The sequence below is a fragment of the Lissotriton helveticus genome, chromosome 8 (genome assembly GCF_964261635.1).
Source record: "Lissotriton helveticus chromosome 8, aLisHel1.1, whole genome shotgun sequence".
Taxonomy (NCBI): domain Eukaryota; kingdom Metazoa; phylum Chordata; class Amphibia; order Caudata; family Salamandridae; genus Lissotriton; species Lissotriton helveticus.
Genome location: NC_136069.1, coordinates 413,882,372 through 413,899,388, shown reverse-complemented (window position 1 = coordinate 413,899,388; position 17,017 = coordinate 413,882,372). Strand labels below are relative to the sequence as shown.

The 17,017-nt window shown below is 43.4% G+C and overlaps 1 protein-coding gene across 2 annotated transcripts in view; it reads left to right on the top strand.

The window, feature by feature from the left end:
* The window catches only part of MRPS31 (mitochondrial ribosomal protein S31), a 185,458-nt gene that overhangs the window by 9,020 nt on the left and 159,421 nt on the right, over window positions 1-17,017 (top strand). For both annotated transcript variants that reach the window (XM_078657248.1, XM_078657247.1), the window contains exon 2: window positions 10,978-11,283. In XM_078657248.1, coding sequence (XP_078513374.1) covers window positions 10,978-11,283 — 306 coding nt within the window. The remainder of the gene's footprint in view (window positions 1-10,977; window positions 11,284-17,017) is intronic.

Sequence of the window (17,017 nt, the reverse complement as noted above, 5' to 3'; positions counted from 1 at the left end):
CTGGTTTTGCAAGGTGGGTCCTATGAGTTTTCGGCCCCGGGCTCGGCGGTCATCTTAGGAAACCTACCAAACCCACACATTTCTGAAAACTAGACTACCGGGGGAGTCCAGCGAGGTATGGCTTGCGTGGGTCCCCCAACGTTTTCCTACCCAGAATCCCCTGCAAACTTCAAATATAGCTGAAAAAAAAACACTTTTTTCTCAAATTTCTGTGTGGAAAAGTTCTGGAATCTATGTGGATCCACAAATTTCCTACCACCCAGCGTTCCCCCAGGTCTCTCGATAAAAATGATACCTCACTCTCGTAGGTGGGTCAAGTACCCGCGACCGGCAAGGGCCCAAAATGTATTGAGGAGAAATCAAAATGACCAATCACAAAACAACTTGGTTTTGCAAGGGGGTCACCTGGGTTTTTGGCCCCAGGCTCGGCGGCCATCGTGGGAAACTACCAAACCCACACATTTCTGAGAACTAGACACCTGGGGGAGTCCTACCCCACACCGTTCCTTTCATTCTCCAGAGTAAAATTATACTTCACTTGTGTGGGTGGGGTAAGGGACCCGTGATTGGGTAGAGCCCATAACAGGGATTTTGGGTATAGCACCGAAATTCTAAGCGCTACATTTTTTTACAAATACATTTTTAGCCAATCCTGCATTGGATGCCCACACAAGTGAGGTATAATTTTACTCTGGACACTAAGGAGAATGCTGTGGGGTAGGACAGGAAACGGGGGATCCACGCAAGCTATACCTCATTGGACTCCCCAGTGTGTCTAGTTTTCAGAAATGTGTGGGTTTGGTAGATTTCCCTAGATGGCGGCAAGCCCAGGGCCAAAAGACCAGGGCCCCCCAAACCTGGTAGTTTTGATATAGGTATAAATTTGAGGTTTGCAGGGGATTTTGGGGAGGGAAACGTTGGGGGATCCACGCAAGCCATACCTCATTGGACTCCTCAGTCTGTCTAGTTTTCAGAAATTTTGGGGTTGGTATAAAAAAACTACCTGGTTTGGGGGGGGGCTGGTCTTTAGGTCCTGGGCTTGCCGCCATCTAGGGAAACTTACCAAACCCACACGTTTCTGAAAACTAGACACACTGAGGAGTCCAATGAGGTATGGCTTTCGTGGATCCCCCGTTTCCGTCCCCAAAATCCCCTGCAAACCTCAAATTTAGCTGAAAAAAACACATTTTCCTCATATTTTTGTGTGGAATCACCGGGCTGGCACAAATGTCGTACTCCACAGCATTCTCCTTAGTATCCTGAGTAAAACGATACCTCACTTGTGTGGGCATCCAATGCAGAATTGGCTAAAAACGTATTTTTAAAAAAATGTAACACTTAGAATTCTCGGTGCTATACCCCAAATTCCTATGTTTTGGGCTCTACCCAGTCACAGGCCCTTGCCCCACCCACACACGTGAGGTATAATTTTACTCGGGAGCTTGAGCGGTGTGGGGTAGGACTCCCCCAGTGTCTAGTTTTCAGAAATGTGTGGGTTTGGTAGTTTCCCAAGATGGCCGCCGAGCCCGGGGCCAAAAACCCAGGTGATTCCCCCTTGCAAAACCAGGTTGTTTTGTGATGGGTCATTTTGATGTCTCCTCAATACGTTTTGGGCCCTTGCCTGTCGCGGGTACTTGACCCACCCACAGGAGTGAGGTATCATTTTTATCTGGAGACCTGGGGGAACGCTGGGTGGTAGGAAATTTGTGGATCCACGTAGATTCCAGAACTTTCCCAGACAGAAATTTGAGGAAAATGTGTATTTATTGACAAATTTTGAGGTTTGCAAGGGATTCTGGGTAAGAGAACCCGGTGGTGTGAGCCAGACAAGTCACCCAATCCTGGATTCCCCTGGGTGTCTAGTTTTAAAAAATGTATAGGTTTGCTAGGTTTCCCCAGATGCCGTCAGAGCTAGGGTTTAAAATCTACAGCAAGGCCCTTTACAAAAAAAGGGTCAGTTTTCACTGTGAAAATGTGGTGTGTCCACATTGCGTTTTGGGCTGTTTCCTATCGCGGACACTAGGTCTACCCGCACAGGTGGGGTACCATTTTTCTCTGAAGACTTTAGGAAATGCGGGGTGGGTGGAATTTTGTGGATCCACGCAGATTCCAGAACTTTCCACCAGAAAATTGTGACGAAAATGTGTTGTTTGTTTTACAAATTTTGAGGTTTGCAAGGGTTTCTGGGTAAGAGAACCTGGTGAGAGCCAGACAAGTCATCCCATCCTGAATTCCCCTGGTTGTCTAGTTTTAAAAAATGTATAGGTTTGCTAGGTTTACCTAGGTGCCGGCAGAGCTAGGGTTAAAAATCTACAGTAAGGCACTTTGCAAAAAAAGGGGTCCCTTTTCACTGTGAAAATGTAATGTGTCCACGTTGCGTTTTGGGCCTTTTCCTGTCGCGGGCACTAGGCCTACCCAGAATCCATTATTGCTTTCATACCGATTTCTGCCATTAACTGAAAGAAGGTTGAAAACACAAAAAATAGCTATAATAGGCTATGTCCCAGTAAAATGCCAAAACTGTAGAAAAAATGTTGGTTTTCTGACAAAAGTCTGTCAGTCCCTAAAAGCTGGGAAAATGGTGATTTCAGCCCCACAAACCCTTTGTTGATTCCATTTGCAGGGAAAAAAACACACTTTCATTTGCAGCACTTTTTTTCCCATTTTTCCAAAAGAAACCAAAATTTAGCTGTATTTTGGTTAATTTCTGGTTGATGGGAAATCCACAAACCCTGCGTACCTTCCGAATCCCCATGACGTTGAAAGAAAAGGAGGCAAACTTGGCATGGATACCTTATGTGGTCAAAAAGTTACAGGGGCCGAAGCGCGAACTAGCCCAAATAGCCAAAAAAAGGCTTTTCACCGGAGGGGGGGGGGGGGGGGGGGGGGGGCGTACAGGGGGGGGGGCGTACAGGGGGGAAGACCTAGCAGCGAAGGCGTTAAGAAGTGTTTTCCTAACTAATAAAGAATGTTTTCTTCAAATATTTGTACAGTTAATTTATAAGCTACTTAAAAGATGTTTGTTAGCACAAAAAATGACATCCTACAGACTTTGATTTGACACTTTCTGTACCTTTGCACGATTGTCAGACAGATCACTTTATTTTTTTTTCTCTGACTACAAAGTTAGAGGATTTTGTGAACACCAATCAATATCAATTATGAAATAGCAGCAACTTGTAAGAAGACAAAAGCTGATATTTGACCTGTCTTTGAACACACAGCGAATGTGACTAGATAAAAACAAGATTTAAGGCATCTTTATTTCTCATTCAGTTTCGGAATGAACAAAACACCCGTTCCTTCTCAGCTCCTGTCTCCCAGCCCTAAAAATAGTACGAATTAACTTGGACAACAACTGGATGTTGTTTAACCCCTTGCATGCTCCCGTCGGACGTTGGCCGACGGGAGCACTCCCTCCCTAGTGCTGCCAACGGCCGACAGAGCCCCGCCCACTCTTTAGAACGCCCTCACCGCTGCTGAAAAACTGCTGCGGTTAAGGCGTTAAATTGTATTCCTTCATTTTGGTCTTTTCTTTTCTATGTGAAACATTTTATAGAAGAAATTAGACTAGTGTTCCTTTATTCCTCTCCTTGTAGCTTAAATACTGTACAAATTAGCCATGTAACTGAGGTCCCACGTTACTGTTCAACTGTAAGTTACATTAAGGGCCTTCTGGACACTGGTATCTGTCAGGGTTCCATGTAAAATCTGTGACTTTTGGACTCTACCCCTTCTCTGCTTCTCCTCCTGACTCCTATCTTCTAAGACTTTTGACTTTTTCACATGCTTTTTGCCTTAGCACTAGCATTCCTACAATGTCACACTTGTGCAACTCTTCTGCACAAAGGTTCTCTTAAAAACATCCATTATACAGGGACAAACAGAAATAAAGAGCACTGAGACATGCATCTCCCATCTAACACAGTGCGCAATACTGTACTAAAGGCAACTCAGATTCACTGCCAGTGACTCTACCAGTATATCAGCATTAAATCCAATTAAACATTTTTATTTATTCAGGATTTTCTATACCATGGACTTGGTCCCAGAGAATGCTGGAGTGCTTTATAGGCATAAATGAGGCAATAGTTTAATATAAATCAAACGGACGTTCTATCAAAGAGTAACTTCTGACCGCTATGTGCATAATATTTCCAGGGGCAAACACTTCCTGATGGTTAAATCTTGCTGACACAATAAATGATCAGAAAAAACGTAACCAGCAGTTATGCTTTGCTGTAAAGCATCTGTCCTCACCTGCTTCGGTTAATAATCTGAGGGCCTGGCATGAGGACATAGTGCTTGCAGCCTCTCCATTCTGGACTGAAGAGACCCAGACTGGAAGTTTTTTTCCCTTGCATTTGTGTGAAATTTATTTTCCAGCCTAAACTTGGCACTTTGTGCTGTTTTGTGCATTGGTGTATCTGTAGTTACAATGCTGGAAGCTTTAATGGTGTTTCATTGATACAAAGAAAATGGAGTTAGATAAACAGTATCTCTCTTGTCAAGTCCTTCCTATCGAGACCAGAAGTGGACTTAAACGAACAGTATATTGTCTGCATCTTTGTGAAAACAAAGAAATGAACTGTTCCTATCTAAAGAAACAATTGTTTCGTTGTATGATTAGCTATGTCACCCATACTGTTTTAATTTCACAGTGTAACCCTCTGAGTCCTCTTTACCTCCCTTATCCACGTGAATACCTCCTCTTTTTAATTCCGCCACCACATATTATTGGTTATGATTTTCTTGTTGATACGTTTGTTTAATATATTTCCTGGTTCTAGTCTTGAGATTTTCACCTAATACCTATTGTGTGTGTTTTATGAGCGAGGTCCTCACCCTTTTATGGATTCCTCATTACCCCTAAATGTATTTAAATCTGCATTCATGTAGCACCAACTTGATTGCAGTTTCATGTGAGGATATCAGGCAAACAACCCTTTTAGCACAAAAAACACTGCCCACACACTACAGAAAACAAGCGTACTCTATTTAAAACTTTGGAACATTAAAAGATGAATCTACATCGCAACCAATGGTAAGTGGCATTCACCAGTCCACGATTAATTAAAGGTGATATAATAAGTTCTGCATAAACCAAGTGTAGGACATTTGGTTACTGTTTGAAGGGTATGAAACCCTACTCAAGCAACAACCACAATTCTTGTCAGGGTGAAACACAAGAAAACCCCAAATTAACATGTGCTTGACCCTGTGTTAGGTTGGCACAAAAGCCTCCGGCTTAACTAAGATTCATTTTATAAAGTATTTATGCAGCACACAAACCGTAATAAAGTGAAACAACAACTCAAGAAAAATCCCACATCAATTTAGAAAAATAGAGTGCATTTGAATAAATTATATGATACCAAAATGACAAAAATCCAGTTTGTAGAACCAGACATGTACAATTTTAAAGGTTTTGTAGAAATAAAGCCCTAAGAAGCAAAAAGTTACAACTGCGGTTATCTGGGAATGGTAGACCGGGTCCAAGTCACGTTTCAGGCGACCGCTATGGAGCGCGGAATAGATACAGGACTGGGTTTAGTCTGTTAAAACATAGGTTCTGTCCTGGGCATCGTAATTTGAAGTTCTTGTATCGAGGAGCCGTCGATGAAGAGTTGCGATGTGTGGCCTGGCGTTAAAATGTGTTGCGCAGCTAGCCGAGTTGATGACGTCAATGAAGAGCTGCGATTCGAAGTCCTGCATCATCGGCAAGAAAGCCAGTGTAGCTTGTGGAGATGTGCTACAGCCCGCGATGCGTCGGCGCAGGGGACGAGATGCGTCATGCTTGGCCGATGTCAACATCAATGCTTCTGGGGCTTACAAGGACTTGCTCTGAAATGTGTTGAGGACAAGGTGCATCACGCTGGGCTGGAGCCGATGGGTGGCTGTGTTGCGCTGGGTGGAGATGCATGAAGTTGCCGGACGTCGAAGAAGCCTGTTATGTCCCTGTGGCTTGAACAAGCGGCCAGCCAGCTAACCCCTGGAGATTCCTTGGCGTCTTGGGTCCACATAGGCAGACTGGGTTCATCAGGGCAGCTCACAGCAGCAGAAGAGTCCTGATACAGCCACAGCAGGACTTGGGCAGCAAAGCAGGACGGCAGGGCATACTTCACAAAAGGGTATTCTTTCTTCCTGGCAGAGTCCACAGGTCCAGAAGTGATCTGAAGAGTTGGGTCTGAATGTTGACTACTTTGAAGTGGGAGAAGCTTCTAGAGTCCTCCCACTTCAGAGGTATCTAGAAGTTCCTTCCTCCCTGCCCTGGCCCCAGCTTGTCTGGAGCAAAAAAGACTAGTGTGAAACCCTTCGTGAGTGTGATGAGACAGAGTCTCTGTGATTTGCAAGTGTAGCAGGTGACCATTGATCCCCCTCATCCTGACAGATTGCGCATCCCCTTTGCCTTATTGACTGGGAGTAATACACAAAGACCAATTGCCAGCTACACATAGTCATGTTACTCATGTTACAGGCAGCAGGTGGTTGGGATAAAAAAATGCCAGCTTTCTAAAAGTTCAAAAAGAGAAATTGATGGATGGAATGCTGAAAATAGTTAACCATTCACCCCCTGACAGAGATCAGGAGGTCAGAATAAGCCCAGGAGAGATTTGCCCATAAGCAATATAAGCAGAATGGTTATTATATTTGGCTGATGAGGGGTGATACCCCAAAACTGGTCATAGGATGCTTGTTTTCAGTCCTGGGAGGACCTGGCTTGGCAGTTTGGGCTAGACTGTTCCTATGAGGAGCATGGTCAAGACTGATTTGCAAATGTGTAGATCTAAACTGGGGTTTCATGGTGAGCAAAAGAACAAGGCTTTAACCCAGCTCTCTTGACTGGGGATGAATGTTTGTTTTGTTTCGCATTTTGTCCATCATTTGTGTGTCTTTTGCAGGGTAAACGATTAGGCATGAGCAAAACCCATTTCATCCACTGAATAAAACTTGCTTGAAAAGGGGTTTAGGGTGACTTATATTTTGCTAGAGATACTATTTAATGTTGGAGTTTCATGGTGCTCTTTATAATATTTAATGTTTGATTCAGTTTCATGTCAAACTATTCGCTGAATCATAAATTCATAAATTGTTACAAACAAAGCTAAAAAGCATAAATATAATCACAAAACCTAGAACAAGCTATCTTAGAATCTAACTCTTTGAGAAGCGGAGTTATTATCAGCCTAAATCAAGTTATGCTGGTAGGCATTTGTTTTGGAATTTTTTTTTTGCCATAGAACTTGTCCAGTAAGCTTCGCAGGTACCGATTTGTTCTATGCTGTATTGAGCTAATGGCTGGTAAAGTCTTAGCATTCTCTGAAATTCCATATTAAACTAGAACCTACCACTGGCAGGCATATGTAGCAGGAAGATCTGCTTATTTCATTATGTTGGTAGCCAGTAGATATTTACCAGCATGCAGGTAAGTGCCACATTTCCAGTAAGCATATATCCTGTTGTGAAGAGCATGGTTTACCATTACTGTTCAGAATAGTATTTTGTAATGAACCAGAATCTGTTGGAGGGTGTGTTGGTGGCTGTAGAAAGAATATTAAGCCCATAGGACTGTGGTGTAACAGGACTGTGGGGTTGGACTGAGTCGGGCCAATATTCAGGGCTCATTGGCACCCACTATATTACCCTTTGTTCTGCAGAGGGAGGATGGAAATAGACATCAAGATACCACAAAGCATAGAACCATTTAACCTCCAGGAAGTCTTTTGTCCATTTGACAGAGTTAATTTAGGCAAAAAAACACGACTGGAATGGTTTCACAGAGATCTTTATAATAAAGAGTCCGTAGTTTGGAGGTCCTTGATTCTTCATGTACCAAATTCAGTGTTACATACATGGAATGGTCCTTTGTCGTGGAGGAAGACAATAATTGTTTCACAAGAATGGCTGTCCATCAGATCCTGCCAAATTTGCCCAATATATCTCATAGATGTGATTTGGAATTCATTTAGCAATCTATTCGTCTGGAGGGTATGTTCTGAACTAAAGGCTAATGGATAGGTTTCAAGGCATAGGCTGGTTTTCAACAAGGTGTCAGCTACCTTCTACGATGCTTTTCGTTTAAACAGTATGATAATACAGCATGGTCATCTGCAAGGGAGCACTATGTAGCTAGCATTTTTAGATCTTAAACGTGCTTTTAAGTTGATAGGTCAATTGTATTAATACATAAGATAATGTTAAGCATGGACATTCCTTCTATTACTGTTGAGATTTTAGCAGGTCTGCATAATCAAACTTCAGCAGTGGTCAGATTTGTACCTTTTGGGAATCTCAATATTTCTCTGGCCCCTGAATTAGTGTGTGTGTGTGCGCGCGTGTGAGGGGTTGTGTGCGTGTGTGTGTCTATGTATATGTGTGTATACATTAAAAAAACGAACTGAAAACAAAGGTTAATGTGACATTATTTGGTTTGCTAAAAAAATCTTAGCTTCTGTTAAAAAACAAAATTAGAAATTCACTCAGATGTCTGAATGTCCCTATCTGCCCCTTTATACCTATTTGAAAAAAACTTTTACAGGACACAAGGATCAATTGATTTTGGTATAAATTGTGAGGTTCATATGGCCCCTATGTGCGTTCTGCACAAAACTATAGTTTACTTTGAAAAAGCTTGCTGGTCTTCATGTCACCTGCCCATGTCCATCTCAGACATACACTTCTTTTCTCTACCTATCCCCAAAACGTGTACACCTGGCAGGCTGGTGGAGGACACCAGTAGTTCTTGCCTGTCTTTAGCTGTGTAGATACCATTTCCCATTGAATCTGTACAGGACTCTTCGACCAGTACTTTCTTCACCATTGCTAGCTGGACACATGGGATGCCTGCACCAGGGTGTAGGAAGAATATTCTTTAGAATTGGCTTCCCCTTCTTCTACATTTTGGGTCTTCCTTTGATGCTTTTGATCCAATTACTGTAGGATCGGTCCAAATTTTACTCATCAGTTCAGATTGTTTTAACCACTCATTTTGTACCTGCCCATGAGGCACGTTTTTCTAAATTCAGTCTTGTGAAGTGATTTCGGGACAAGTTTGCCCATTCCTGAGAGTACATTCTTACTCCACCACATCGGGATCTGAGGAAAAGCCCTCAGATGGATCGCATCCTTCCCCACAGGATGGACCTAAGGAATCTGCCTACCTCTCTTCACGTCAGAACGCAAGAGCTGCAAATGCAGTGTCCCGTAAGGATCATCCCTCAGCCCCTCCTTGTTCAACACCTACATGAAGCCCCTGGCCAACATCGTCTGAATCAATGGCATCAACGTAATTTCATATGCAGATGACACCCAGCTCATCCTCTCATTCTCAGAAGATCCATCGACCACCATGACCAACTTTCACAACTGTATGAAGAGCAGCGCCGACTGGATAAAGACAAACTGCCTAAAGCTCAACTCGGACAAGACCAAAGTGCTGATCTTCAGAAACAACACTTCACCATGGAACTACACCTGGTGGCCCTCCAAACTCGGACCCACACCCTCACAGACAGATCACTCCTGCAACCTCTGTATCATCCTAGAGAGTAAAATCACCATGAGATGCTAGATCAACTTATTTGTCTCTGCCTGCTTCCACACTCTTTGCATGCTCCGAAAGATCTTCAGATGGCTCATAGTCGACTCCAGGAAAACGGTCAGCCAAGCCCTGGCCACCAGCCGTCTCGACTACAGCAACACGTTCTTTGCAGGAATCTCCATTCAACTCCTGAAAAGACTCCAGCCTATTCGGAACTCGGCAGCAAGACTCATCCTGGACCTCCTCAAAAGGACCCACGTCACCCTCCACCTAAAGGAACCTCCACTGGCTCCCCGTTCAGAAAAGATGCCAGTTCATGATACTGACGCACACCTACCAGGCCCTCCACGATCAAGGACCAGCACACATCAACTACTGACTGAAATACCACAAACCCTCTAGACACCTGCGCTCCATCAGCTTTGCCCTCGCATACACTCCTCACATCTGTGGAAGCTACAGCAGAAGTTGCTCCTTTTCATACCTCACCACCAAGTCCAACTCCGTACAGCATCCTCGCTCACAGAAGTCAGAAAGGGACTCAAGACATGGCTCGTCGACTGACAGCAGCAGAATCCCAGCACCTGGATACCCTCACGGGCGATGAGTTGCGCTCTACAAATCCTAACTGATTGATGGATAGATTGCTTACTCATGTTTACCTGCTACATTAGGATGGTACATGTGAAAGTGGCACCCCCTCCTATTTTGAGAGTCACAATTATGAACACCGACAGTATACACCTACTTTTGCAATTGCCAACCATTGATTGGTGTTACCCTCACCTGAATTGGGGTGGCACCTGATTTGTATACCAACTGTTTTGTGAACTGCCAGTTTAGCGGCTCCATGAATGAATGCATGCGCTGCAGTAATCGGTGTGTGTCCTGCAAATCACAGGTTCAAATCCCATTAAGGTAGTCTTGGCATGTCTTCCTTCTGATGTCAACTTAGTAAGGACTATGAAATAAAGTAATAGCAGTGCCCATTTTTTAAAACTCTGGGATGTTCAACAAGGTGCGGGAGAGGGTTTTAGTGCTATTGAAAATCAAAGGCAATATTTTAGCAATGCTGCCTGTTCTGCTATTTTTGTTAGGCCTTAGGTTGTGTTTTCAAGCGTCTGTGCTTCCTCTTGTTTCTAGCTCTATCACTTAATGTTATAAACTGCATGTCTTAAGTCTACTTCAGGCTGATCTTTGAATGTGTCTATGTGATGGTGTGATCGACTTGACCAGTGTTTTTAGTATGGTTTCATATAATTTGCTGAAGGTTATCATCACCGCAAAAAAGACAGTGAACATAGTGGCAATGTTTTTGCTTTGTATCCTTGTAACATTACATAGCTTTCTTCTATCACCATTCTGATTTGTTTGACTTTGTGTCGAAAGTTGTGCTATAATGTTCGTCTATTTAAATACATTGGTGTATTTTCTAGGATTGAAGAAAATGCCCCGAGGTGGTTAAGCAGCAGCTCTATCTTCAAGAGCAGTAAAGATGTGGCGAGTCCTCCCACAGAAGAGGGTACTGAGAAGGAGTCTGTGACGGAAAAGGAGCCATCAAAGAATACCAAGGAGAACCTGATAAACCTCATTGGTGGCATGAAAGTGGAACTAAGTTCAAAGAAAAGGTTGAGAGCCATGAAAATGCCCAGAATCAGGGAGCAAACCACAGAGCAACATAATGACCTTGAAAGCACAAGCAGCATGTTTCAGAAAGCCACCGAAGACAACATGGCCAAGAGGTAATGAGTTGATCTGCTGTTTCTTTGAAATTTCAAATTGGTTCTCCTTAAAATTACTATCGATAACATATAACTTGGTGTGAGTCAGTGAACCGACAAAATTGTGCTTCGCAGAATTCACTGCAGAGTTTGTCCCAACACAGCTTTAAAGCATAGGCAAGCGTGAATCATTCCAATTTATCCTTGTGATTGAAACACTCATGTGAGTGAAGCAACCCCATTCTACTTTCAATAAGAAAACCAATGCCAAGATAAGACAGTCAAAAGCTACCAAGGAGCACAATGAGCATGTTCCACTTTCCATAGATTCTCTTATAAGCACTGAAATGAGCACATGTGAATAAGGCTTTTCCACTGTACCACAGTGGTGAATATCTAGTGGTTGTTTGAGATGGAAAATGCCATTCAACTGAAGAAAGTCATGCTTCTTCAAAAGCAGGAAGAGAGAGCTCCTGCAGCTCCCCAGTGATTAGATAATCTCTGTTAATGAGGAAACACTGCTGCCTTCCTTTCTGTAATAAAAAACTGGCCCAGTTCTATATTTGATTTATTGGTACTGGAGGTAGTCTAGTTCACCCCTAGTCATACAGAGATTTGACTCCTGACAGGTGGAGTTGAGTAAATACGAAAGCTCACCTGTATTCAGGTGTAGATTTTAGGCAGTGGAACAGCTATGCTTAAATCACCCCCTTGTTACAGGGTTTGAGCTGAAATTCTGCTTTCAGTGTATTATCATAGTCTGGTGTACAGACACACATTTATAAAGGCAGGAAATCAACAGGACACATGATTTTGAATTAACTAAAAATAAGAAACACATCTAAAAACACTTTACGGTTACATGTTAGGAAAACTGTGGTACCACAGAGCCCATTAATTAAGAAAGGTTCACACCCCTTGCTCAAGTGTAGGCATACATGGTGATCCTACTAGTTGCAGGTTTGTGTCTTGCCTAGGGTTTAGCTTAAGCTCTTTCTGTGCTGTTTCATCGAGCAATCTGACACATGAGTGAGTGGCTCACTGGATTTCCTGTATTGAAATACTATTCTCATTGGTGCATTGATCTTGTTGAATGCAGCTGACATCTACAATGCAAGTGTTGAGTTGCAAGAGATTCATCCGTTCAAACAAGATGGGTTCTGTCACATACACTTGTTTAGGTAACATTTGACCATTTCTAAGACTTGATACAGGAATCCACCTAGCCTGTGATCACTCCACTTAATATCGTCCCAAGAAATAAGTCTAAACATACATTGCTAGGTGTCCATTGTGTCACCAGCCAGTCCTGATTTCTAAAGGACTTGATGTCCAAAGGTCGTGTCCCCCCCAGGCCCTAAAGAGGTGTATTTAACCAATGCTCCCACCATCAGTAAAGCTGTTAAAGTAGCGAGAGTGATGAAGAAAAGCCCTGGCATCCTCAACATTTCAACTTCAGTTCATACATACATATTATCTATGCACACAGATGTATGGTCCAGAAAATATAATACATCATTTGCATGTCTTTTTATTGTTAATCCGTACAAATTCAACATCATTTCATTTCTTCAAAATGAACAGGTGTAATGTCCTGAACATCACTGTTACAATTCACAAAGATACTAAAACCCATGAGCTAAAGCATCTTTCACATTCACTTGCATACCGTCACTCATAACTGTTACACACCAACATCCAAATCCTAAAACCATTTTTTACATCCAAATTTGTCTCCTACTAAGTCTTGCATATTTTAATATTTTCCATCATTTCTTTTCATGTTGACACAATCTTCAATATTTCATTCGCAATTCGAAAAATAGTTATAACGTCATCTACTAGTCATTCTTTTTCTTTTTTCTCACATTTACTGTGGCTTATGCTGGATAACCCCATATAGTTAATACAACAACCAATCTTTGTTTTTTGTTTTTCAACGGTGCTATTGCTTGTATTTCATATCTTCTTGGCGCACGTTTCGGAGTGAAACGCCTTTTTCAGGAATGGCACACCCTCATCATCAAGACTCCAATCATTTTAAACAGACCCGCAAGCATAAGCAGAAAACCTTTGAGCCTTACTTTGCTTTATCTATTAATATTCAGTATTCAGTCAAATCTTACAAAACGAGTACAGCACATCATGCATCAGTCAGGGGGTTTATATTGCGCATTATTCACCCGTGAGGGTCTCAAGGTGCTGGGGGGGCAGCTCTGGATCAGTCGAAGAGCCAGGTCTTGTGGTCCTTCCTGAAGGTGTGCAGGGCTGGGGTTCACAGGGATCCCATTCCAGGTCTTGGCTGCGATGTAGGAGAAGGCTCGCCCACCGGTTCTGTTTCTGCGGATGCGGTGGACTACTGCCAGGGCAAGGTCAACGGAGTGGAGGTTCCTCTTGGGTACGTTGAAGAATACACACTCGTAGAGATGAACATGAGTGCAATATACTAAACCATCACCAGTGAAATCTAGTGCTAAAAAGACGAACGCTTGCCACACGCCACATCACCTTCTGCAATTTCAACATACTTCTCTGTCAAAACCTTCACCAGTGGAACCAATACTTCAACTCAACTATTGACGTATTAAAAACATTTGCACCCAAGACAACTTGTGCCATCTAGGCATGCTCCAAAGTGTGGTGTCTATAATTAATGTGACCTTCTCTTTTATTTATTCATCCCCCCTCTTACGGACTCTACATGCACGTACAGTTCAGTCTTCATAGAAATGCCAAAGCCTCTGTAGTAATCAGAAAAAAGAACAGCAGGTGGTGGAAGGGGGAACCCCCAGCAAACGGTCCTGGACTTACTGAATAGCCAAAAAGGGAAGACAGGGTATGATCAGAACCTTGCTGTAACTTGTCCCCGAGTTATGTTGACATCCTGATAGTACTGGATGTCATACCTGAAAGTTCGGTATTAGGGGACAACCTCTTCGCCTTTGTGTAGCTTCTTTTCCACAGGTCTAGAGCATCTGCGAATAGTCTGATACTCTGTGTGGCTGGAAAACCAGAAGATGTGTCCAAGGAGATTCAATCTTTAATTGATACCCTGGAACATTGTCCTCATGGGAGGGAAGTGCCGCAGTGGGGGCCTCCGTAGCCCAAGGGACTTCTCTTCTTAGTTCCCCCTTGTGGAGGGCATTTGCCATGCCTTAGTTAAATTGCCACCATCTGTTGCTGCAGTTTGTTATTAGTCACTTAAATGCATAAACCACTCTGGCAGGAAAAACTTACCTTTTTTAAAGAGGAAAATGCATTTCCATGTTTTTCCTAAGAAGAGTCTATCTAGTGCATAGCCCTTATACAGAAGCCTGCATGTGCAATATTGCGGCCTCTTTACTTTGCTGATGAATGGACAGCGTGTGCCCATCAGCTGCACCGGGACTAAGAAATGAAGGCGGTCTGTCTTTACTGCTGAACCCTATGCAGACAAGAGAAAAGCTATGCGCCTTGTTCTTGACTATACACATGCTCTCTAGTTATATGGAGACACATAAACCTGCACTCTGTCATACGCCCAGGCCTGTGGTAAAGGCGGCCCCCTCAAAACTTACCTTAAAAATCTTGGTAAACTCCTCAACCGGGAGCAGCTTGTGACAGCCCCCACTTCAATCACATCTCAGGTCTCCGACAATTCAGAACGCTGAACACAGGTGAGTTTCATCAAATCAGCAGCGTAATGGCGATTTCCACTGCGTATGGGCCGGAGTAGGAAGTGCGGGTGCCGTCGACTTCCCACGGCCATCTTAATGTAGGTGACTATCATCTACCCGAGCCTGGCTATCCATGTGTAATAATGTCTTGAGCATATTGGCGTGCTAGGAAGGTTTGACCCTCAATCTATTTTATTGAAAGTTGTCCTCCAGATCTCGTAAATAAGTTAGTCACAGACACCTTATGAAGAAAGGCTTGACTCAGTGAAAGTTCCACTAATCATCCCTCCACTGCGTATGACAGCAGCTAATAGTAAAACAACATATTCTGACCTACCTTTTTATGTAGAGGACCGTAACTGTAACTAATTGATAGAATAGAGTTGTGGCAAGAAATAGTGGGTTTGATATCTGTTTTTTGGTGGTTATTAACAGTAAACCTAATGATCCATTAATTGTGATATTGGATGGCGTATCTAAAGGTGTCTCACTATTCAAACCCTGCAAATCGGTGTCCAGTGTAAAAATCCAATGTACTTTTCTGCACCTTCTTGACTCTACTGGATCCACTAATTTCTTGACTCGATCTTCTTGATGATCAGCCATCTGATTTCTTCTGGTTTATGTCCCTTTTCCATGTAATGTTTACGCAAAGGAGCATTGACTTTCCCTGTTTTTATTGCATATCTGTGTTCTGTAAGGTGAGTGGAGAGACTACGTCCACTGTCTCCCACACATCTATAGCCACATGTGCATATAAGTAAATAGACGATGTTCTTGGTTTTGCAGTTTGTGAATGCTCCTAATTGTAATGTATATCTGTTCAATGTATATATCTGCATCTCATTCGCACTCATGCATGCCATACATTGACTGCCTTTATGGTCCCCCCTGTACTGGGATGTTCCCATCAATAGTTTTTTGAATAAATCTCACTTTTTTTTTTTTTGCCGGGGTGCAACCATATGTTTGGGGATGGTTGAGCCCCTCTAACTGGAGACAGTTCAGCATGTCACGGTAAGCAGCTCTGCAGCGAAAAAGAATATTGTAAATTGAGGTCAGATTAGAGGGGCTCACAAACTTGTAAGTAAGAAAGCTTGGACTTCAGTAATGTGAGGTGGTTGGTTAGCAAGAGCATTAAAAAATATGTGCTCACGTTAAGTGCGTCTAGTATAATGGGTGACACAGTAGGCTGCTGTAAAAAGCAGCGCTTTCTGGGTCAAGCAATGCAGTGTAATACGAGTGTATTTAGTATGGTTCTTGTTATATGTGTGGTATAAATGAACTGATGATGATGAATCCTTTTGTGTTATAGATACAGTTAGACCTGTCAGCCCTAGGGTGGTCTTTCCCTGTTTTTTTCGCCCTTGCCTCATTTTTTCCCACCTTCTTTTTGTTGACCTTAGGTCTCCGGGCACCTTCCCATTGCTATTCAATGCTAAAGTGCAGGTGCTCTCTTCCCCCAATATGGCTGCCACAACCCCTGCTACTGCAGCGTGGTCTTTTTAGACACACTCTAGTAGCCAGGAGCTGGCTGGAACCCCTAAACAATGTTGCGACACCAGCCTGCCTTCCCTGCTCATAGCTAGAGTGAGGAAGCTCCTGGAACCTTCCGGAATAGGGGAGTGGTCACCAAATGCCATCTTAGAGAGTGGTCACCTGACCTGGGACTATAAAAGAAAAGGGAGGGAAACTTTCCAGTCAGTTGGGGCATCAGTGACCTGGGGGACCCTACGCAGGAGACTTAGGCGGTAGGGCCTAGTCAGGAACCTATACCACTGGGGGTGACAGGGTTTAGGCGCTGCCCACCAAGCTGTGTGAGGAACACTGAACTAGCCCACTGATCTGGCCCGGCGGGAGGGGAACCCAGGGACCACCTGAAGTGACCTGCTGAGGAAAGCCTTCAACTCAACCCCTCCCTCCTCAAGAGACCAAGAATCTGTTCTCTACAAAGGGCGTAGGAACCATCTAGCGCCAAGAAGACCTTCTACCTGCCCACAGGACTGTTGGGGGATCAACCAGGTGTTGGCGCTGTTTCACCCCCTGTGCTCCCTGTCTCCATCTGGGCCCCCTTTGCTGTTTCTCCACTGTCGTGTGGC